This window comes from Diabrotica undecimpunctata, chromosome 1 (genome assembly GCF_040954645.1).
Source record: "Diabrotica undecimpunctata isolate CICGRU chromosome 1, icDiaUnde3, whole genome shotgun sequence".
In the NCBI taxonomy this organism is placed as follows: domain Eukaryota; kingdom Metazoa; phylum Arthropoda; class Insecta; order Coleoptera; family Chrysomelidae; genus Diabrotica; species Diabrotica undecimpunctata.
The window spans coordinates 39890828-39916093 of NC_092803.1; the positions used below are offsets into that span (position 1 = coordinate 39890828).

Consider the following 25266-nt stretch of genomic DNA (forward strand, 5'->3'; position numbering starts at 1 on the left):
AATGACGAGTGTAATAAGGCCATACAGAAAAGAAATGAAGAACACAAGAAATATATGAAAAGAAGAACCAGAGAAAGAAGGGCAAGTTACCAAGATGCAAGACGGAGTGCCGATAAAATATGCCGAACAGAGAAAAAAAAAATACGAAAACGGCAATATACAGAAAATGGAAGAAAATTTTCAAAGCAACAATATAAGACAGGCGTATAGATATCAACGTAATTTAAGAGAAGGATACAAACCCCGAACAAATCTATGCAGAAATCAAGAAGGGCAATAACCAGTGATCCAAAAGAAATAAAATCAGTCTGGAAAACCTATTTCCAAACTTTTTTAGGGACATAAGAAAATGAAGAGCATATGGACATGCATCACAATGAAGGAGACATCGAAAATATAGAACCCTCAACGATGGAAGAGGTAAAACATGCAATACGAGCACAAAAGAACAATAAGGCTCCAGGTATTAAAAACGTCCACCCTGAGCTATATAAATTAGGTGGCGATCACTTTAGTAGGACAAATGCATGTGCTCATGAACAAGATTTGGAATGATGAAGAGATCTGAAAATATTGTCGGGGAATATCAAACCGGTTTCCGACAAGGAAGATCTACAACTGACCAACTATTCACAGCGAAATAAATTTTAAACAAATCGTGGGAATACGACATTGACGTCCACAATATATTCATAGATTTCAAACAAGCCTACGACTCAATTATTAGGAACATGTTATATCAAATATTGCAGAGCTTTAATATCCCCCAAAAATACATCCGACTGGTAAAAACAACAATGGATTCGTCAATAGCAACTGTCACAGTCCAAAATGAGCTCACTGAAAACTTTACGATAGTCCAAGGATTGAAGCAAGGAGACGGGCTGGTACCGACACTATTCAACCTGACCTTGGAATATGTGATAAGTTAGCTGAATATAGGAACAGGTCTCCTAACAAATAAATCAATACAGATTGCTGCATATGCCGATGATATCAGCATCATGTCTCGCAGAACAGAAGAGGCGGCAGAAATATATTCACAATTAAAAACAAAGGCAAAAGAGACCGGACTAGAAATAAATATTTTAAAGATAAAAAAGTTAACACAGGCAAGAGCTAGGGGAAACAGACGCACAATTGAATTAAAGGACGATATTGAAACGGTAGAAAGTTTCACATATTCAGGAGTTGTATTAAACACGGATGGAACAGAAGAATCAGAAATCCAAAGAAGAATAGTAAAGGGAAACAAAGCTTATTTTTCACTCGATCATGTGTTTCGCTCCAAAAACACACACTGGAGATCGAAAATCAGGATCTACAAAACTATTCTCAGACCAATAGTATGTTATGCATGCGAGACATGGGTGATGACAGAAGAGACAAAAAGAAAACTGGAAGTCTTCGAAAGAAAAGTCCTAAGAAAGATATTTGGACCTGTTAACGAAAACGGAATATGGAGATCCAGGTATAACCATGAACTCTACCAACTGTTCAAAGAGACACCGATCTCAGAATTCGTTAAACTTCAGAGACTTCGCTGGGCTTGTAATAAGAATGGAGACAGAAAGATTGCCGAAAAGAGCCCTAGATAGTAAAATGCAGGGCGCAAGACCAAAAAGAAGGCCACGGAAAAGATGAGAGGATGAAGTGGCAGCGTACGCGCAAAATTTGCCAGACGTGAGAACCTGGAGAAGATCGGCGCGGGACCGACAAGGTTGGAGGCATAGTTTGGAGGAGGCCAAGGCCCGATTGAGAGAGAGAGAGAGATTCATAAGTAAGTTATTTATATTGTGACATGACATGTAGTGTTTCTTCTTTTTCTTAGTCGTTAACCTGATGCAGGTATCGTGATATTATGAAGCTATTAGCTAAATTTCCCAATGTTCCTCCACGTTTTTCTATCTTCTGCAATTCTAGCACATTCTGACAATGTTATATCAAAGTATGTAGTGTTTACTGTGTAAAAATTGTCAATAAACTTATCTATCTATCTATCTATTGTAAGTGTTATACTTGGATGTTGTCTTTTCAACAAATCGAGAAAAAAAGAGAAGATGTTTTGACCACGAGGTCACATTATAAATATACCATCAACGTATGGGAAACTTACCTTCAGTTAAAGGGGTCATGATTTCAGAAATAAGGCCCCAAAGGTTGATGAACATAAAAGCAATGAAAGGGAATCTTATCATATTTTTGAAGTTGTATAGAAATTATTGATTAACCTTAAAAATATTTGTTTTTTGTCGATGTATTATAAGCTATCTCTCTTGTTCATCTCATTAAAAACTAGAAATTACGAAGAAAAACCTGTATGAATATTAAAAAATAGGCAAAAAATTATAATCAAAAAGTTTAAAATCACATTAAAATTGCAATTTTTAATGAAAATTGATGATTCTCTCAACACTTATTTTTATTTATTGCTGGTGGTTAACCTTTGCATATAGTTATGAATCAAATATGGCATAACTATACAAAAAATTGGATTATGATTTATGACACTATATTACCAATAAATAAGTTCCGGTAGTCGATAATCTAATAAAAACATCATAAAAAGTGGCTATTTGTGATGTTAAGATTTATAAGTTGTTTATTGTACAGAGCGGTATATATTTTTAAATATATATGACCATTTAAATAAAATGATAAACGATAAATAAGTAAACAGTTAAGATAAAAATCACCGCTAATGTATTTTGTATTCGAAAACTTCAAGACACTATTATCGCTATATTACATATACAGAGTGGACCAAAAGTCTGGAAGTGCCTAATTATATCCTAAATGGATGGTGTGAATTATACATAAACAGGGATACACTTTTTTTGCAATAAGAAGATAAGAAATTTGATGTTTGTAACGTTGCCAGATTTACCTTTTTCCTGATATCATTAGTCACTTTGGTTACAAATATAGCACCTTGTATATTGCACCTTTATTGAAATCTCCACTTTAATGCCAGTTCAACTGTATAAAATACTTTTGATTTTATGTAATCAGGAACATCTTAACGGCCCGTTCACACATGTCTCCGTTTTACTGTTCCGTTTTATCGTGTACGTGTTTTTTAGTCGATGGAGTATGTAGACCAATATACGGATAAATTTGAAATCCGTCAGGTGTCCGCCTGGGCTGCATACTCTCTCCGATGCTTTTTAATTTATATGTTGAAAATATATTTGCGGAAGCATTAGAAGACACGGCTTCTTCATGGCCATTAAGGTGAACGGCATACCAATTATCAACCTACGCTATGCGAACGACACAGTGATTATAACTGATAAATTGGAAGATTAGCAGTTATTACTTGATAGGGTGAATAGCATAGGTAAAAAATATGGCCTCAAAATCAACATTTTGAAAACGAAATATATGGTCATTAGCAGAAACCCTCCAGAAAACCCGATAATATGCATAGGTGACGATCGCATAAAACGCATGAAAATTTTTAAATACCTTGGCACCACAATCAATGACCAATCGGATCCACAACAAGCGATAAAAACCCGAATACAAATGGCAAGACAAGCTTTTGTGAAATTCAGACCGCTCCTATGTAAATTTCGAAATACGGTACAGAATGGTCAAGTGCTACATATGGTCCATCTTGCTTTATGGCATGGTAACGTGGACTTTGAAAAAAACATCTATCAACAAACTTGAAGCATTTGAAATGTGGTCATTAAGAAGAATGATGCGCATACCTTGGGTGGATAGAGTTCGAAACGATAACGTCCTTAAGACAGCCGGCGTGGAAAGAGAACTCTTTAAATTAATTAAAAAACGCAAGATTGATTACCTTGGGCACATATTGAGAGGAGCAAAATATGAAATACCACAGTTAATCCTACAAGGGAAGATCGAAGGTAGGAGAGGAGCCGGCCGCAAACAATTATCCTCATCATCATCATTGGATTTTACAACTCTTCGTGAGTTTTTGCCGCGTTTACTATTGCCTTCCATTGATTCCGATCCTGTGCTATTATTTCCCATGGCCTTACTTCCATCTTCTCCAGGTCTTCCCTGACTGCGTCTTTCCACCTTTTTCTAGGCCTTCCTGTCAATCTTCTACCATCTGGTCTTTCCCAAAACACATTGCTAATCAGTCTGTCGTCATCACTCCGTACCACGTGGCCTGCCCATCTTAATCTATTGGCTTTTATGTATCTTACGATGTTTCCTTTCCCGAAGAGAGTCTCTATTTCATTGTTGTATCTGCTCCTCCATTCATTTGTCACGCTGTCCCTGCAAGGACCATATATAATTCGCAGGATTTTGCGTTCCCATACTAATAGCTTATTGATTTCTTTCTTTCTCAATGTCCATGTTTCACTTCCATATGTCACTGCTGGTCGTATTATGGTTTTGTACATTTGGATTTTGGCACGCCTTGAGAGAAGCTTTGACCTCATTAGATGTTGAATGGCAAAGAATGATTTATTCCCCGCCAGTATTCGTATTTCAACCTCCCGTTCTCCTGTGTTTTCACTGGTAATTGTTGCTCCTAGGTATTTGAATTCTTTGACCACCTCAAAATTATGATCGTTTATGGTAATGTTTTGTCTTATTCGCTGTCGTTCCTTTTTTGATACGACCATGTATTTAGTTTTTTCTTCGTTTATTTTCAGGCCTACGCTTAGTGTTGCTTCTTCAAAGTTCGATACTATATCCTTAACTTCCAGTGTTGTCTGTGCTACTGCATCTACATCATCTGCAAATGCGAGAATAATCTTTGCTCCTCTGTCAGTTATGTCTGGTTTGACTCTGGTATAGATTTTTCGCATTGCATATTCCAATGCTAGGTTAAATAGTAATGGGGACAGCGGGTCTCCCTGTCTGAGTCCGGTGCTTATGCCGAAAGCCTTTGAAGTTTTGCCTCCTATTCTAATTTGTGCAAAGGAATTGTTGACACACATTCGCGCAATCATGGTCAGCTTCTTTGGTACGCCTAACTCCATCATTGCACTCCACAGTTTTAAGCGATCTATGGAATCATATGCTTGTTTGAAATCTATGAAGATCTGGTGTACTTCTTTATTATATTACCAATACTTTTCTAGCATTTGTCTGATAGTAAATATTTGGTCGATTGTTGATCTTCCAGGCCTAAAGCCGCATTGGTAATCGCCAATAATTTCCTCTGTATATGGCAGTAATCGTTTTAGTACAACTGAAGCTAATATCTTATATGTAGTACCGATTAGTGAGATTCCCCTGTAGTTGCCACATGTATCCTTTCTGCCATTTTTATGTATTGGCACGATAATACAGCCACTCCATTCTTTTGGCATTATTTCTTGTTCCCAGGCTTCTTTCATTAATTGGTGTATTTTAGTTCTAAGTTCATGCCCTCCTTTTTTAATCAGTTCTGCATCAATATTGTCTAGTCCCGGGGATTTGTCATTTTTTAGGGTTTCTATCGCCGTGATAATTTCTTCCAGGCTTGGCGGGGGTACTTCTATCTCGGCCGTTTGGTACTCACAATTTGCTTTATTTCCATCCGCGTCTACCTGGACATTTAGAAGACTTTCAAAGTATTCAGCCCATCTTTCGATTATTTTATTTTCAGCTGTAATCATTTGCTCATTTTTATCTCTCACAAAGTTCGGTGTTCTTATATATGCACCTTTCTTATGTTGTCTTACTTCTTTGTAGAATTTTTTATTTTGCTTGCTTCTGTGTTCACGTTCTACTTTTTCAATTTGTTGTTGTAAATGTTGTCTCTTTTTTCTCCTTACTGTTCTTCTGGCTATGGCTCTCTCTCTATTGTATTGTTCACGATTTTCATCCGTCGGGTTTGTTAGGTAGTCGATTCTTCTTTTGTTTGCTTCTTTTAAGGTATCCTCGCATTCTTCATCAAACCATTTATTTCTTTTTGCTTTTCTCTTCCGACCTATACACTTCTCTGCTGTTTCTGTAATGGAGTGCCATTTCTGGTCTATATTTTTTCTTTCATTTTCTTTCGTTTCCAACACCTGGAATCTGTTTCTCAATTCCAGTTAGTATTGTCTCTTTCCCTCTTCTTCTTCCAATTTAGACACATTCCATCTTTCGATCTTCATCTGTTTGTCTGTTGTTTGTGTTGAGATTCTAGTTCTGAGCTTGACCTTTACTAGGAAATGGTCTGTATCACTATCTGGTCCCCGTCTAATTCTTACGTCTATTATACTACTGGAATGCCTCCCATCAATTAATACGTGATCAATTTGGTTCCTCGTTCTTCCATCATTTGATCTCCATGTTACCTTATATATGTTTTTCCTGGCAAATTGGGTGCTTTTGATAATCATGTTGCACCCTGCTGCAAACTCAATCAGCCTTGAACCATTGTCATTGGTAATGTCATGTAGACTCAACTAAACAATTATCCTGGTTAAGGAATATTAAAGAATGGACAGGAATACACAATACAGGCGAGCTGTGTCACGCCGCCAAGAACAGAATTCTAGTAATGAGATAGTCGCCTACGCACTTGTATGGCATGTTAAGAAGAAGAAGGAGTATGTAGTTGTACGAGTGACTTCACACATGGTACAGTATTCCGTATACAGTAAAAAATGTCGTTCCGTTAAAAAATGACATTCCGTTTTGTCATCGAAAACTGGACGACGGAACAGTTAAAAATATAGGGATACGTAGAATTTTAACGGATAGATACTGTTTCATCGGTGTAACAAAATGAAGTTAATTCCCAGTTTAGGGTAATATTATTATTTTTGATTTTTCTTAATTAAACATTTTTTTATATTATATTATTCATATATTATTATTATAATATCTTCTTGAGATGTATCTAAGAAAACCAAGGGAATGTTATCTTTTTTTAATTAATGAAAATTATTATTTAAGTAGGTTAGTTGTTAATGGATATATTAATCAAGTTAGTTCTCTGTGATTTTGTTTTGTTCTTGGTATCGGATTTAAGTAAGAAGTGGTATATATCGCTGGATTCTTAATGTCATTCTTAACATTAATGGAGAAATCGTTAAGGAAAATATAAGACATTTCGATGAACTCTCTTTTGGATTTATTGTTCTCACGGTGGAGAATTGTAGTGTTCGTATAGTCCATGAGATGACCAGTGGAATGGACATGTTTGGCTAATGCACAACGGTCAGGGTGAAGTCGAGAATCACTTTTATGTAGTGTGATACGTGATTTCAATAGTTGAGAGGTTTGGCCGATGTAGGAATTGTTGCAAGCGAGGCATGAAATGTCATTGAGTTTAATATTGTTATTATTACTACCAAAGCTATTTTCAACACTTTTCAGAATCCTTGTTAACCCCGGAGTGATATCACTAAAATATGGCAATGAAAAATATTTGTTAGACTGGGTTCCCTTTTAAGGCATCAGGATTAGCATTCTTAGCCGCAAAGGAAGGTGAAGTACCCTCGTTATGGACAGTGTTAAACAAAATCTTATTCACCAATGGTGTTGGATAAGCGTTTGAAATGAAAAGTTTATGTAGGATTTGAAGGTTTTTTTGTATGAAAAGAAATATCTGATAGTTTTATTACTCTATTTTTCATCTGTTTGACTAAGTTGACTTTGGTAGAATTATTATGGTATGAGTGGTAGTTAAGGTATCTACCAGAATGGGTCGGTTTTTGATACCAATCTATTTTAGTGTTATTATTTTGCTTGATCGTCCTTATGTCGAGAAAGGGGACGGACCAATTACCATGTTCCCTCTCTATAGTGAACTGGATGTAGGGATCATAACTATTGAAGGTGTTTAATAGTTCATCTACCTTGTCATTGGGTATAGCGAAGATGATATCATCAACTTATTTTTTAATAAATGCAATTTGAAAGAATAATAAAGGAATAACTGGGTCTAACACATAATCCATAACGTAAGTTGCAATGATAGGAGAAATCTTTGCTCGCATCGGTGTACCAAAAGTTTGTTGTTAGAATTTTCCATTAAATGAGAAGTAAGTGTTGTTAAAGAGAAATTCGACGATGTTGATGAATCTGAATGTAATAGCATGTCTCGTACAACAGAAAACCAAACAAGTTATATCGATGGAAGGCAACCGTATATACGTATTTCTGACTATTGGTCGTCTTCAGTACGGTGCAGCCAAGTTAGAAAAAGCGAGACAGGCCATTACGTTTTACTTTTATTATTCACTCGCATTATCCTTTTTAATTTGTTTTAAACTTTTCAACGTTTGGCATTCCTTCCCCAGGTAGCTGTAGCTTCCTCCGTAGTTATTGTTAGTTGTTGCCTTGTAAACCATCAGGATCTTCTAACTCTAATGCCACAAATTGGTCGCATTGCTCCTGTAGTGATCCTTTCTCAAGTTAACATGCTCCTTTTTCTAACTTGGCTGCACCGTACTGAAGACGACCAATAGGCAGAAATAGGTATATACGGTTGCCTTCCATCGATATATATATATATATATATATATATATATATATATATATATATAATTGAAAATTGCTGATTTTAAAAGCATATACATAAGAATAAATAAAAAAAATCTACGCAAAAAGTAGCACTTACAAAATATCAAAACTTAAAATCTATCTGTATGATGGAGTCCTACAACTTCAGCCGCATTCTGAAGTCAATGGTATGGGTATAACCATAGAGCAAGGTCAGTCTATCTTGTATTATGTCTATGGGTATAACCGCTAAGTTGTTGTGTAAGTTATGTCTTCTCAAAAATTGAAAGTTGACGTGGCCGCGGTGTAATAGGCAACAGTCATGCTTTGGCTGTAAAGATGTGAGGGTGGATTTTATGCCTTATGGAACTTCAAATTCCAATTATTCTGTGTGTTTCTGCATTATCTGTATGTGCTTACACGTATGTGTGCGGGTGAACGTTGGTGTAATGACTTTGTGTGTTGCATAAGTATTGTGAATGATTGAAGATGATATGTCTCAGAGTTTCTTAAAAACGTAATTTTAATTACAATCAATTGTAGCTTAATCTCATATACACACAATATTTAACTTAGCCATGCCACAAGATATTTGGCTAGAGGACTTTAAGGAAATTTAAAAATAACTTACCAGGTGAGGATTGGGCTATTTCCTTCCTTAAGAGGCACAAAGAGCAGCTTAGCTCAAGAATGAACCAAAATATCAAAAGGGCACGAGCAGGCGTTTCTGTGCAAACAATAAATGAGTATTTTGACAATCTTGAAGAAACTCTTAGGGGTGTCTATTTGTAGAAGGGGTCCAAAGAATTCGGAAAAGTAAACGACTTTGCAAAATCTTCAACGAGTTTGATGTTTTCTTGCAGTGGTGACGGTAAATTGTTACCAATTTACGTAGTATACAAAGAAGAAAATTTGTATGATTCATGGCGTTTGGGAGGACCTAAGGGCACACGTTATGGGTGTACAAAAAGTGGCTGGTTTAACCAAATCTCAACTCATCTGGCCCAACCTCTAGATGTGGCCTTTTTTAGGTCTTTAAAATATAAGTGGAGGTCACTGCTTCAAAAGTGGAGAAATCAAGGTAACCAGAGCTCGCTAAGTAAGATCTATTTTCCACCAATGTTGAAAAAACTTGTTGACAAGCTGAGTGAAAGTTGTGGTGACAACATTAGAAGTGGTTTTAGAAAAACAGGTATTGTTCCATTGAACCGTCAGGAAATATTGAATCTGTTACCCAACAAAGGAGTTGGTGCGAATCCCGTTCACATTGAAGAAAATATGAATGATTCTGTGATAGAACGGCTTCGTGAGCTACGCTATGGAAAAGAAAAGCCCAGACCAAGAACTAGCCGAAAGACAAAGCTCCAGGTTAAACCAGGAAAAAGTTCCGCAAATCTTGAAGAGGAGTCACTGGATGAACCGGAATCGACAGAAGAGTCGGAAATGTTTAATGATAGCACAGGCGAAGAAGACTTTGATACAGAAGACTTTGATGCAGTTGCCTTAGGAGAAAATGAAGAACCTATTCCAGAAATTGATTATATGTCAATCAATGAAGGACACTTCATAGTTGTAAAATGTAAGGATCTGATCACAAAAAAAGATAAGTTGTATTGTTCTCAGGTGACTACTGTAAGCGAGAACAGCAGGGGTGACAACAGGATCATAGAAGTAAGTTTTTTAAAGTAGTATAGGTGTCACAGAGACATTTTTGTATGGCCTAAAAACTAGCATAGTGTTTCCTGATGAGCTGATCAGCAACTTCAGAATTTCGTGGAACTACGATATGGCCGACTAAAATTTTCAAAAATGTTTTTTAATTTTTCTTTGTGAATAAAAAGTTTTTTAAAACAAACTATGTGTCTCAGTTCACTCTAAGGCTTTTAGAAAGTAATACACCATTTATTTTATATGGTTTACCACTTTACCCACTTACCTAGGTTGAAGTGATACAAGGGATTTTTTTTAAATGAAAAAGGTAAAGATTTTTGAAAATAAAATTTGGTCATATTAGATAGTCTGAAGGTACATCAATAGAATCATGAGTATAAAGTCGATTAAAAATAAAATTTGTCGCTGTCAATGCATTTTGAATTTGAAAACTGTATCACTTCTCCCCGTTTTACGGTACATTTTCATAGTTTTTATATTTATTTGCATTACTATATTGTTCTTATTTTCCTTGGTAATTTCTATGGTTTTATTTTCTTTCTTTCCCAATTTCCTATTTACTTTTGGCTCGTTTAAATCACTGTGTAGGTATACAGGATAGAGACAGATACTAAAAAAGAGTCAACTGGCGTCTTAATTAATGAAACAGCTGAGAAGCATAATATCCAAACAAGCTTTTACACATCGTGTTTATCTCCAATATTTAGCTATAACTTTATCAACTGTCGTAATATAAATTATAGTTTTGCATTAAAGAGTGTCGGGTTTAATCGAAAAATATGATATATTATGTAAGTAAGGTGTACATTATAGATATTTACTAGATCTTAATATAGGCAACCAGTTTTTCGAATTGAAGTATAGAGTTTTATTTAAATTGTTAGATAAAACATGATAAAAATTCTTGTTTAAATCACTGTGTAGGTATACAGGTTATATTTAACTAAAAAAGACTCAACTGGCGTCTTAATTAATGAAACAGCTGAGAAGCATAATATCCAAACAAGTTTTTACACATCGTGGTTATCGTCAATATTTGGCTGTAACCACAGATCGATATAACTTTATCAACTGTCGTAATATATATTATTAGTGTCACAATTTAGTTTTGCATTAAAGAGTATCGGGTTTAATCGAAAAATGTGATATATTAAGTAAGTTGTAGATATTTGCTTGATCTTAATATAGGCAATCAGTTTTTCGAATTCAAGTAGAGTTTTATTTAAATTGTTAGATAAAACTAAAATTGACAAGTTCGAATATTTACTAGTTTATTTGATAAACTACTATTACACTTCTTTAAAAATAATTTAATGACACCAATAAACTTCAAAAACTCAATTATACCTAAGTGATACCTAACTGTTATTCAAACTATCAACAGCATCTGTTTATATACACTTCTGACGCCCCAGACTTCATTTTTTTATGTACTTTGAACTTCATTAGACATTTCAGGATGTTTAGATGGGATCTTCAATATTCTAAAATTTTAATACCTACTTCTTCTTTTTCGAGTCGGGGCTTTTTCTACATGGAGTAGATCTCACGAAACTTTCCTAACAATGCTTTCTCCTTAATTCTATCAGAGACCGATTGAAACCAACAGGCTGGATAAGTTCTATGGTATGGAGTTAATCTCTCGATGTGCTCTACCGTGGGTTTACTTCTAGATGAAAACTCAATTCGGTAGATTAGATCGTTTATTTTCTGCAGGACGGTGTACGGGTCTTCCGAGTTTCGTTGAAGTTTCGGACAAAGTCCTTTCTTACGTGTGGGATTCTATAACCATACTGGTGGGTCACCTCTTTCGAATGTTGTACCTGTAGTATGCATTGTGGATTCTGACCTTGGCTTAATCACTTTGAAGTTTTAAGCTTTTACGAGGAAGTTCGTAGATTTTTTCCAATTTTTCTTTAAAATTTTCGATGTACGTCGGGGATAAACGTTCTTCTTCGCAGGGACGCAATCTTTCAAAAATAAGACCTTGAGGAAGCTCAATTTCAAAGTATCCCAACTTTATGATTATCAGCGACAGATCTTGAAAGGTATTGACAAACAGTTTATTATGTCTTTCGATTATTCCGTGTGATTGAAGATGGAGAGGCGTAGTGCTTGTTTTCTTAATAACTAGATTTTAATTAATTATTGGTATAATTCTGATTCAAAATTTCGTCCTTGATCAGAATGTAACTCTTAAGTTACCAAATGTCTTGATATGGCGTGTGCTACGAATGCTTCTGTTACTGTAGGCGCTTCTTGATTAGGAAGGAGTGCAATTTCAGGCCATTTTAAAAAATTATTCATTGTGACCATTAAGTACTTGCTTCCCGTCTCTGCTATCGGAAGTAGACCGAGAATATGTACTGCAAGTCGTTGGGCCGTTCAAAAGGCTTTCTGGAAAGATGTTGTGCCATTTTACCACGACTTCTTGTTCTAGCCGCTTTTCTACCGTTATGGTAAACTGGTCCATAGTGGGACGCTTTTTTTCAAAAGTGTATAACACCTTGATTACGTTGCGTTTGAATATTATAATTAGGGTACCTATGCATGGGTATGGATGTATAGAAGAAAACTAATACTAATTTCAAGTAACCCTTTATTTATAATAAATGTTATTCAACAAGTCCCACTATAGACCACTCGTCCCACTATGAACCAGTATATGGTCCATTGTAGGAATCATAGTGGTCCATAGTGGGATTTTTAGTAAAAAAACTATTTTACACTATTTTAAATTGGAAAAAATTCACAGGGAACATAAACTGGCGAAAAGCCCTAGCTATACTTCCACTAATGGCATCAGGAGGTAGCTTTAGTAAAATATCTTCTGCTTCTACGGTATCTACATCGGGTTTGTCGGAGAAAACAAATTTGCCGGCCACAATTCTCTTCATGAAAGCGATATTATTATATTCATCTCCACTTATCTTAATAACCTGACCGACATAATGTTTAACAGTTTTTTTTTGTCATGTATCTTACTATAACATAGTCATGACTTTGAATAGACAAATGTTGATTTTCTGATGTGAAGCTTTCTAAATCGCTAGTATCGTTGAAAATCTCTTCACCAATATGACTGTTTGAACTAATGTCGTCATTAAAAACTTGACGGTTAAGTTTTTTAGCCTTCTGCTTTTTTTCTTCTGAAAGTGTTTTTTTAGCCAATCTTTCTTTATGCTGTTCCTCTATGGCATCTTTTATGGTAGTGTCTGTTATTATTGATGACGGTAGCTTCTTTCTGCTTCTCCTAAGATTTTTCCGAGGAGCAGCTTTGGCATGTAGCCCAATTTGCTGAGGGGTTATTCCATTGGATGGGCCATTAATTGGGCTGACATGTCGTAGTTCTTTTACATCCTAAACATCTTCATCCTGAACATCTTCCACATCCTGAACACCTTTTTTTTATAGCCCTTTTTCTATCCGAATTGTCGAATAAAGGCCTCTCCCATTTCTCGCCATTCATCCTTGTTGTGTGCTAGGCGTTTCCACATTGGTCCTGCGACTCTTTTGATATCGTCGCTCCAGCGCATTTGAGGTCTTCCTCTTGGTCTCTACGCATCGTACGGTCGCCAGTTTCCGACTTCTTTGTTCCATCTACCATCTTCGAGACGTTCGTTGTGTCCAGCCCATTTCCATTTTAATTTAGCTGCTTGTTTCGCGGCGTCCTTTATTTTTGTTTTGTTCCGGATTGCTTCGTTCGTTTGCCGATCTATTAGTGAGATACCAAGCATCTGTCGTTCCATGGCTCGCTGAGTTTTTCAAATCTTGTCCATGTTCTTTTTTGTGAATGTCCAGGTTTGAGCTCCGTAAGTGAGAACGGAAAGGATACAAGAATCGAACACTTTGGTTCGAAGGTTTTGGGGTATCTTTTTGTCTTTCAGTATGTATGAGAGTTTTCCAAATGCGGCCCATTCCATTCTTACTCGTCTGCTTATTTCGGTAGTTTGGTTTTCTTTGTTTACCTTGATATTCAGACCCTGATATATGTATTCTTCTACATGTTCTACTTTTGTTCCTTGGATGGTTATCATCGGTTGATCATCTTTATTCGACATTAGCTTAGTTTTACTCAGATTCATTTTCAGTCCTTTTTTTATGGATTCCGTATGAAGCTCATCGATCATCGTCTTCAGTTCTTTCCAGCTGTCGGCTATTAGTACTACGTCATCTGCATATCTTAGATGGTTTAAATACTTTCCGTTTATCGATAGTCCCTTCGTTTCCCAATTTAGTGATTTAAAGATGTCTTCAAGTGCGGCAGTAAATAGTTTTGGAGATATGGTGTCTCCCTGTCTTACTCCTCGGTTGATTTTTATTGGCCTCGTTTTCATTCCGTTATCCATCGTGACTACTATTTCCGCGTGTTGATATATATTATGTATTAATATCCTATATCTAGAATCTATTCTGCTGTTGACCAGTGCTTCCTCAATAGCCCATACTTCTATGCTGTCAAAAGCTTTCTCGTAGTCTATAAATGCTAAACAGATTGGTAAATTGTATTCGTTAACTTTTTCTATTAGGACCTTTAGTGTGTGAAGATGGTCACATGTACTGAACCCTTTTCTAAATTCGGCTTGCTCTACTGGTTGATATACATCGAACTTTGTTGTCAATCTATTTGTAATTATTTGTGTGAATGTTTTATAAAGTTGTGATAGTAGTGATATTGGACGATAATTTTTCAGATCTGTATTGTCCCCTTTTTTGTGTATTAATATTGTGTTAGCAGTATTCCATTCCTTTGGTATGTTTCCTTCAAATAGGCATTTATTAAAAAGTATTTTTAGGTACCTGATGACTTCTTCTCCGCCTTCTTTCAACATTTCTGCCAGAATTCCATCACTACCCGGTGCTTTATTTCTTTTCAATTCATTAATTGCATTTTCTATTTCTACTTCGCTTATTTCGGGCATTACTTCAGAATTTACGTTTGTTATTTGTCTTTTCAGATTTTGCTTTGAAGAGTCGGGGGGATCGTTTCTTGAGCGGTATAACTCAGTATAGAAAATTTTCAACTATGTTTGATATCTGAGCTTTGCTTGTTTCTAGTTGGCCTTGTTGATTTTTCATAGTTATAATATTTTTCTTTCCTAATTTCGGTTTGGTATATTTCAGACTTCGATTTTTCTGTATCACTCTTTCTACATGTTCTTGTTGATGTTTTTTAATATCGTCTTTTATCTGTTTTCGTATGGCTCGATTAAGTTCTTTGTATTCTGTGGTATTTCTTTTGTTTAGTGACAGGAGCTCTTTTCGTTGTTTCAGCATATTCTTCGATTCTGCACTTATTTTGGATTTTTTGTTGTTATAGCGGGTTGCTACTTCTGAGCTAGCATTCAATAGTTCTTTTGTTATAACTGAGTTAATTTTATTAACGCTGAGTTGTTCTAGATTCAGTGCTTGGACGGTTTTTAATTTGCTAGCATATTTTTCTTTATCGACTTTTAGCTTTTCTGTGTCTATTTGTATCGTGTTATTAAAGTTAATTTTACGTTTGCTATACTTAATCCTTAGTTTAGCTCTAATTATTCTGTGATCACTACCCAGAGAGACATTATTTATTACTGAATTATTATTACCGAAGGCTAACACCTTCGTTAGCCTTACATTCGTTACCATTTCCATTTTCATTTTCTTCGGGACTATCAGTGACATAAGATGACATAAAATCACTCTCTGAAAAAATTTGGGAATTCGGGGGTGCTATGCCTGTTTTTTTTAATCCGTTGAAAATGTTGACAGGAGTGAATGCTTTAGATTAGGCGGTACCAACAAAATTACAAAATGCTCATAGGTATGGCAAGATGATTTAGCATCCAGTCATCAACTCCTTGGTTATAATAGCTTTTAAATAGAAAGAAGCAGCTCATTTCGAGCGGTTGTACTTTATGACTGCAATAATGCGGCAATGTCAATAAAATAATCCCATTATCTTTACACAGATTCAGCACACGAACATTGTAACGGCTCTCATGGTTGTCAAGAATTAATAGAACTGGGAAATCTTTACTGCATCACACGTCTTTGATAAAGTGCTCTATATACTTCAAAAATTATCTCCCGTCATCCAACCAGAGGGAAACGCTGCACCGGCTGATCCTAGAGGAGCCACAGTAAGCATGCAAGGCTTAATTATTTTCCTTCGGAATACAAAGAATGGAGACACAAAAGTCCCATTAGCGCATATTGGAGTACACATTGTTATTAATGTGCCTCTTTCAGCGCTTGTCACTTTTTCAATTTATTTTTGTTTAATGCTAGTATGTACCTTCCCGTGTTTATGCACATTGGTGACACCGGTCTGATCACAATTGTATATCTGGTTCGACTGGATAATATTATGTTTCGTTATCTCACTTCTCAAGTTTGTAAAAAATGTCGCCACATTATGCTTGTTGAAACTGGTGGCCCTGCCAAGGCTAGTTGCTTCTGGTTTTCAAGGCGATAACATAGGGTGTCGTTTCCTAAAACTATTCAACCACTCGACTCTAGCTCATTTTTTCTCATGCTTAATGTTAAGCAGTAGCACATTTCACAAGACTGAATTATTTACTCGCACAATAGCTGTTCCTCTCTACTTGTATATTGTTTTGAAACCATGGATTCGTCCATATTCAAAATCATTTGTGTTGTCTTCATTAGCTTCATTAGCTGATTTGAACATCAATGACATTTGATCTCTTACAACATCTTCTACTGCAGAATGCACAGACCTTGCATATACTTCATGATTCTCTAGGTTTTAGTAAAAACTGCTGACAACACCAGCGCATGTATTTTTACCTTTATGGCAGTCACTTTTGTGCTGGGTAATACGTTGTTTTAACCATTGGTTTGTCTGTCCAATATAGCAACCTTCGCAGTCTGTTGTCGAACACTCCATCAATGCAGGTCACAAAGTTGACTATACGAATTTTAAAATCCTACAAACATCAACTAATTATAAAAAGAGGCTGTTATATTACTAAAACACAAAATATAATAAATTACAAAACAGATACGAATCAACTAAGCAGCATCTACAGCAATATTCTGCAATTTATTTAAATCAATATTAATTTACGATATACCTGCTAGCTTATTTTTATATAAAAATTTCTGAAAAATCATCTAATCCACTACACACTTTTTTTTGTTTTAGGTGTATATTAACTTATTTTGACAATTGTCAGTCTAATTGTCAAAGTGTCAAACTAATGTTAATCATGTCTCTTTTTTTGTGAACATTTCTAACAAGAAATGTTCACAAAATTTTCTCAAAAAAAGAATTGTTTTAATTCCAGATCGATAGAACCTGACATATACCCAACAAAATATTTTAAATAATATACGGTCGATACTAAACAAAAAATTATATATATATATATATATACATATATATATATATATATATATATATATATATATATATATATATATATATATATATATATATTGAAATGATTTCAATATGTTAAAAAGGATACAACTTAAATGAATTTTTATATGAGTTTGTTGTTCATGAATTTCATGAAGCCATCACAATGTGGGTTCGACTCTGAAATAAAAGAGAGAAAAAGATTAGTAAATTGTTAAATAAATTAATTTTGACTTACCTGGTATAGTGTTAATAATTTCTGAATAGTATAGTTGCCTAGTGTATAGGTGAATCGTCTAAACCTTAAAAAGAAAAAAAAAAGAAGAATTCTTAAAAAATATTTAAACATAGAAATTTTAAAAAACGTCAGAAAATAAACTGCCAAGCAAGTCTGTGGGAGCTAAATTAATAGGGGTTTTGTTAAATAAGAAATTACAATGATGTGGAGATGAAAAAAATAAATTGTATTAGCATTGTAATAGAATAAGTTTTATATCTGAACATTTTTTTTATAAATTCCCAAATTAGATGTGATTAAAGTGATTATGAGAAATTAATGTGGATTGACAAATGTGTCAGAACAGGACAGTTTTATGGTTTAAAAAAAATAGAAGACGAAAAAAAAAAAAGAACGTTGGCTGCTGCTAGCAACGGATGAGAGGTTTTTTTTGGATGCCGACGAGGATTTTTCGACGAAGGGGAGCCCTGAAACTGTGGAATAGGTCGGGAGTGTTTTTTAACTCGTCTAATTAGAATTTTAGTTTTTCCACAGTTTCCACAGCAGAGATATCCAGAATTTGTTCCAGAGAGTAAGAGAAACAATTTGACTTATAAATTATTATTGGAGTACCAAAATGTCATTTAAATTGAGAAAATTAAAATTCATGAATTAACATAATTGCGATAGGCCTTAAAAAAAATTGAAAATATTAATGATCATTAAATTAAAAATAGAATAGTACGTACCTTAACTTCAGAAGAGAGGATTGATATTCCAGTTTCACCGATTATTTTGCGAGTAGTTAGTTTTCTTTAAATAAATCAGAACTGTTTTAAAGTGAGGTTGGATAATAATTTTGGGGATCATTTGAAATTTTGATTATATTTGAATGCAAGTTAAAAGTCAGCGGAATAAAGTGTTCATTTTCTTTTTCTTTATAGTTCATTGAAACACTTTATAAAGTTGCAATATTTATTTAGTTTTTAGGTACTTGTAGAGAGTCTCCACATTTTGTAATAAATTTTTATTGTCACGACACTAAACCACATTAAGATTTATACGATTCCTATTTTTGTAAATTTTTAAAGGCAACCCAAGTTGCAGACGAATTTTATTGTTTATATTAAATTTGTTCAATATTAATAAATAACGTGCTTCATTTGGGTTAATTTATCAAAAGTCTAAAGTAAATTTTGGTTTAATTTCTTTTTGAACTCTACCAGGAGACTACAGAGTCGACGTCACACAGTGACAGATTGCTTAAAACACATAATTGAGCTAGCTGAGGTATATATTAAATTAAACAACGAACCACATATTTTAAAAATTACAACATTTATTATAAATAAAAATAAAATTAATAAAATACTTTCTCAATAATATATATATATATATATATATATATATATATATATATATATATATATATATATATATATATATATATATATATGTTAGTTTTGATATTTCCGCGGGAGCTGTATGTTATATCAATGGTATTCCGGGTTTGACTCCGCGTTAAATGTTGTTGGTTTTGATAAAAACCATTTTGACGACGTTTCGGCAAGATCTCACTTGCCATTTTCAAGTCTCTCTGGATGGTCTGCTTCTTGTCGATGTTCGAGTGGAAGTGGAAGAACTTCCACTCGAACATCGACAAGAAGCAGACCATCCAGAGAGACTTGAAAATGGCAAGTGAGATCTTGCCGAAACGTCGTCAAAATGGTTTTTATCAAAACCAACAACATTTAACGCGGAGTCAAACCCGGAATACCATTGATATAATATATATATATATATATATATATATATATATATATATATATATATATATTATTGTGATATTTAAAGTCTTGGTGCGCCAAGCAATAATTAGCTAATTAATTTTTTTGATTAATTAAAATTATTTAAATGATATGATTATGACTCTATCACAATTTTTTAATTCTTTTATCTCAGGGTTAAATTCGTGCTTCAATATCTATGCTATTACATGTGAAAGGTAAGGTCCAAAGAATACCGGAATAATAAAAAACACATATGATCTAACACTATATATTGAAATAAAAATAATGAAATAATTCACACTCAAAAGTTTTCAATAAACAAATCTCATATAATGATTCTCAAAATTTTGTTCTACGTACGTGAACAATTCAAAATTAATGGTACAAACAATATTAATTGAAATCTCAAAATCCCAAACTATTCTAACTCTCCTAATCAAAATATTTATATCCTTTCTAAATTAAGTGTAAAAATTGTGTTATCAATAAAAGAAAAAACTGCAGAAAACAAAAATATCTCTCTCTGATGATGAGTGGTCCAAATCCTTGTTCCTTGTAGACTATATTATCTCCTCTCAACCGCTCCCTATGTAATCAGCAATCTCACAACAGATTGTTGCAAGTATATCGTCCTTAATGATCTCCTTCAAAAGCACAAATCATTCAAATTATGATAGCCTTTCTCCTCTCGATAAACTGAATCTCTCGTTGGCCCGAGTGAAAAATGACTCTTGGAATATCTTCTCTTTACGATAAACTGAATCTCTCGTTGGCCTGAACAGTGACTCTTGGAATATATGTAGAGAAATATGACTTACAATATTTTGCTGCTTTAGCTTCTGTCAGATACACTAACTCTACAAAAACTCACTAACATTCAACACTACTGCTTGCTACATTTCGGGAACCGCCAGAGAACAATCACTGTTCGTCTTACAGACTTGGAAAACCAACTGATTATCTTTTCTCTCTCCTCAATCTAGCTAAACTTTCATTCCTACATACCTATCTCACCTTTTTCAATCTCCGCCAATCAAAACTCGTCACAATTCCCCCATTTTTTCATTTCGATAACAAACAAATTTTTACCTATAATTATAAAATTTTCTAAAACTTATTTACAAATAATATTTTTCTATAATTCTTAAAAACTAACAAAAACCTCTTTCTAAAATCTCTTCTATTGTCTCTAATCACTGCATTAATGTTTTTGGAAAACCCGGTTCAATTGTCTTTGAATTTCACTTAAAATTATGCGGGTCACTCAAGTATAACAAAGAAGTAATTTATGTATAGCTTACATTTTGTTTAGTACAGGTAATCCAAGAATTTAATAACTTTCCTTCTTCGAAATGTTTGTTGGGTATTATCCTACTTATCTGAATTATTTTTAATGTTTTTTGACTTTGAAATATTTTAAACAAACCAATATTTTTCTCGATTTTACATATCATAACAATATATATATATATATATATATATATATATATATATATATATATATATATATATATATATATATATATATCATTTGACATGTTTCGCAACTACGAGCATATAAATTTTTAACGCCCTGTATATGACAAATTTTGTAAAAAAAATTATAGCTAGTTCTAAGAGAGTGTTTCGCAGAATTGTTTACTAGTCCCATGAACAATGTATTTCAAGCAAAGAATTAGAGAGGATTGGGGTTGATGGTTTAAGAAAGTGTTCGTCGAAATGATTATTAAAACCACAGACAATATGTTTTAGTTAAACAAAGGACAAACGATTAAGTTTTCGAGATATGCGTTACATAGTAGATAGTTAAAATCTACCTTTTTTATTAAGATTCTCAAAAATAGATAAGTGATTTGATCAATGATTTGATTCGTTGTAGGAAGTAGAATAAGGATATGGAAATTTATTTCTTCCTTGGAACTCCATAAAGACAAAAATATACGTATATTTGAAAATTTGTTTAGATTAAGAAAAGAGGTAGTTTTGGGTAAATAATGCGACATGATTGAAAGTTGGTTTTGATTGGATGGAAAATTAATTGTGGGGGAACGATTTGGAAGTTACGTCCTACAAATATTTAGGGGTTTGCTTCACTGATACTAATGACCAGACAAGAGAAATCAAGAGGCGAATAGAGATAGCGAGACAATCGTTTGTCAAAATGAAAAAGTTCCTATGCAGCCGGGACATAAATATAAACTCAAGAACGAGAATGTTAAGGTGCTATGTTTTCTCCGTTCTGCTGTACGGCATGGAAGCCTGGACACTGAAAAAGATAAACATCAAAAACATTGAGGCATTCGAGATGTGGTATTACAGAAGAATGTGGAAAATACCATGGACAGAAAGAGTAACAAATCAAGATGTTCTGCTGAAGATGGGGAAGGAATGCGAAGTCATAAAAACCATAAAAACGAAAAAACTGTAATATCTGGGCCACATAATGAGAGGAGAAAAGTACTTTCTGCTTAGACTCATAATCCAAGGAAAAGAGCTGCAGCCAACAAAGTAAGGATTGCTGTGATGGTAGCCAACCTCCGATATTAGACGGTACTGCAAGAAGAAGATTTGGAAGTCGGAGATGAATGAGGAGAGTGAGGCGGTGTGTTTTGTTCAATCGAAAGGAGAAGGCCAGTTTTGAGTGCAGTGTACTAAAAAAAGGCAAAGGCCGGTTTGTGTTTGAAAAGTTACAAGCATCATCAAACAAATCGTGGAACGAGTAATAGGCCAAGTCGAGAGATGATATAAATTCTTGAGTCTAAAGTATCCAGTATTGTGTTAAGTGATTCAAAAATTTGAAAGATTGCATCAGGAGAAAGCCGGAACGAGTACGGTACGAAGTAGTGAAAGGAAAGGAGAACAAAATTTAGCAGAGGAGCAGAGACATTCTTGGAGAACGTGGACGAGTTTTCATTTGATCGAAACACCAGCAAGTAAGGAAACGTGTTATGGGTGAAGACAATGTACAATCATCAGCAAAGGTCAGTCGTTTTCTGCTATGATATGAATGTATTGTTTTTCGTGTTAAATACCATAGGGCATATGGAACTACATATTTCACTATTATAAAATCATCAAATTTCAATCAGATTTGTTTATTGTAAATCATTGTAGTTGACTTTTTTTATGATACAATAATATTGATAAATAAAAATTGTTTATATATCAAGAAAATTGTACATCGAGAACATTCTGAAAAGCAGAACTAGAGAGATTCACAGTTATTGGTTTAAAAAAATTTGGAGACAAAAAGAAATAAGGTTCTTTTTTTTGTAATTGCCATATGAAATAAAGATAGGAGACTAAATAAAATTTGCAATATTCAATATCGATTTCCGTTTTTGATAAAGTGAAATCGACATGGGTATTATTTTAATTCTGTTTTGTCTATTCCTATAAGAAAACCACTGAGAAATATTTGAAGCCACAAAAGTAAGTATTGATCATTCAGCCCTGAGTTTTAAATGTTATTTATGTTTGGATTTGTTTAATTAATGAAGGAATTAATTAATTAAAAATAAGTAAAAAATAAATAATTAGCCTTACTCATAATCAGTTTAATTTTACTACCCAAGACGACCGGTTTCGCTTTCTAAAATTTACAAAGCATCATCAGGTCAGTGGTACAAAGTAAATTAAATGCTGAAATTATAAAAAGCCCATATTAGGGTGCTGTCTTATAAGGTAAAAAAAGGTTTTAGTAATTATGCCAATATTACATGTCTGTGTTTATTAATATGCATAAATTGCTTTAGCAGACAGAGTAACAACCCACAAATTGGTAAGAGAAAAAATCTGTTGAATTGTAATAAATTAGAAATAAACAAGATACTACTTACATTCCGGTACAAGAGTTTTTATATAGTGATTGGTGATTCATAGTTCAAACTATCCCGTATTACTGATAATGAGTGATCTTAGGTCAATGTTGTAACTGTCTAACAACTTAGGAGGAAGTTTTTTGAGGGGAGGGATGTTAACAGAGGATGTAGGAGTAAGGTATATGTTATTGTTTGTTGAAAGAAAATGTGATGTTTTATATTATTTAAATTATTAAAGTTATTTATATTTATTAAAGAGATATATTTTGAAATGTGTGTTAAATTATTGAAAATTTTTATAAAGAAAGAGGACAGTTATATGACAATGAATGAAAGTACTTATACTATTTTGTGGGTGTGCAATTTCTTTGACTTGTAATTATCAACTTTTGATTAAAAGCATTTAATTTCTGCTAGGCAGAGAATTGTGATGTCAAATGTTAAAATAATAAATTAAAACCCAATTAGGGACAAACAGAACACAATTAACAGGACAAAACAAACATAAAACTTTAAAAAAGGGGGCTTATAGGCGCTACATTACTTGCTAGGAGAGGAATTGGGTTTTTTTGTTGTCTACTAGTATTTTAAGAGGTAACTTTGACAAGCTAATGTAGGTTAATCTTTAACCTTTATATATATATATATATATATATATATATATATATATATATATATAGTTTCTTTTTAAAACCATCATTTAGCTTATTTTTACTTATTCTCCCACACTCCTTTTCATTAAAGTTCTAATAATTATTATTTTAAAATTTGTGTATTCCCTCTGATCGCCATTCTTATAAATTAATTTTAATTTTCTAAAAAAAGTGGTTCGGTTCCTAATATATGATTAAGATAACATTTATATCAATTTTAAATTCCACAATAGAACCATTTTCGTAATTTTATTTAACCTTGACTTCGGTTACGTAACTAACGAGATTTCTGTTGAGTACCTAGTTGAACTGCATTTATTTTATTATTACAGTCGATCAACTATGGCTCATGTGGTGCAAATAGCGGAGGGAAAAATTTCTGGAGGCACTAGGACAGATTTCAATGGGGACAAGTTTCATTCGTTTTTATGTATACCATACGGAAAAGCTCCAGTAGGCGACCTACGGTTTAAGGTAAGTTATATATTTTTAAAATATATACAAGGTTTGTGTGATGGTTTGGGCAATTTTGCGGCTGCATCCTTTAACTTAAACTATCTGCATTTTTTACTTATTCCTGACATAGATGCCCCAAAACAATTTTTGCGATTATTTTCTCAAAACATTGTCGATAATCAATTTAATTGTCGACAAATCAATAAAAATATCCCCTTGATAGCTTTTGTTGTTGTTTTTAAAATCATTTTTGAAATGTTTTGTGTAATATATATATATATATATATATATATATATATATATATATATATATATATATATATATATATATATATATATATATATCAATATTTTCGTTCACTCTTGAATAAGATTTACTTCAAACATTATTTAAATATCTACATAACGTGCTAAGCAGGGCACAAATTCTCGAAAAGCACATACCTAACTAAAATGGGAGGTTAATATAAACACTGTTTCAATATCAATAATATCTAATAGAAATATTTAAAAACATTTTAGAGCACAGTCATTGAAACTCGAAAAAGTGAGCATTCAGGCGATGAAATATTTCGTTGTACATACATTTTATAAAATATACGGCAAACAATCGAATCATCATTCTCTTTTCCTTTATCCCTATGCTTAGTTGGCTTCCCTAATAAGATTTCTTTATAAAACAATAAATCACTGAAAACTTGGTTTTCAAAACTTCCACAAAATTTATTATAAAATTTTATCACTACAGCTATTTCGACAGAGTGCCTTTCTTAAGTGATCTATTTTTGGTATGTGTTTACACTTTATAGTCTTTAACAAAATAGGTTGAGGAGTGAAGAACTGTTTGTCTTAAGTTGGTCATTCAGAATTATGTCTGTGT

At 33.5% G+C, this 25266-nt stretch overlaps 1 protein-coding gene across 3 annotated transcripts in view; it reads left to right on the plus strand.

The window, feature by feature from the left end:
- The window catches only part of LOC140448300 (juvenile hormone esterase-like), a 134181-nt gene that overhangs the window by 70779 nt on the left and 38136 nt on the right, over positions 1-25266 (plus strand). For 2 of the 3 annotated variants that reach the window (XM_072541393.1, XM_072541389.1), the window contains one exon: positions 24263-24404. In XM_072541393.1, coding sequence (XP_072397494.1) covers positions 24263-24404 — 142 coding nt within the window. Of the gene's footprint in view, positions 1-11112; positions 11238-24262; positions 24405-25266 lie in introns of those variants that run through there. The other variant, XM_072541398.1, reaches the window with a different exon arrangement.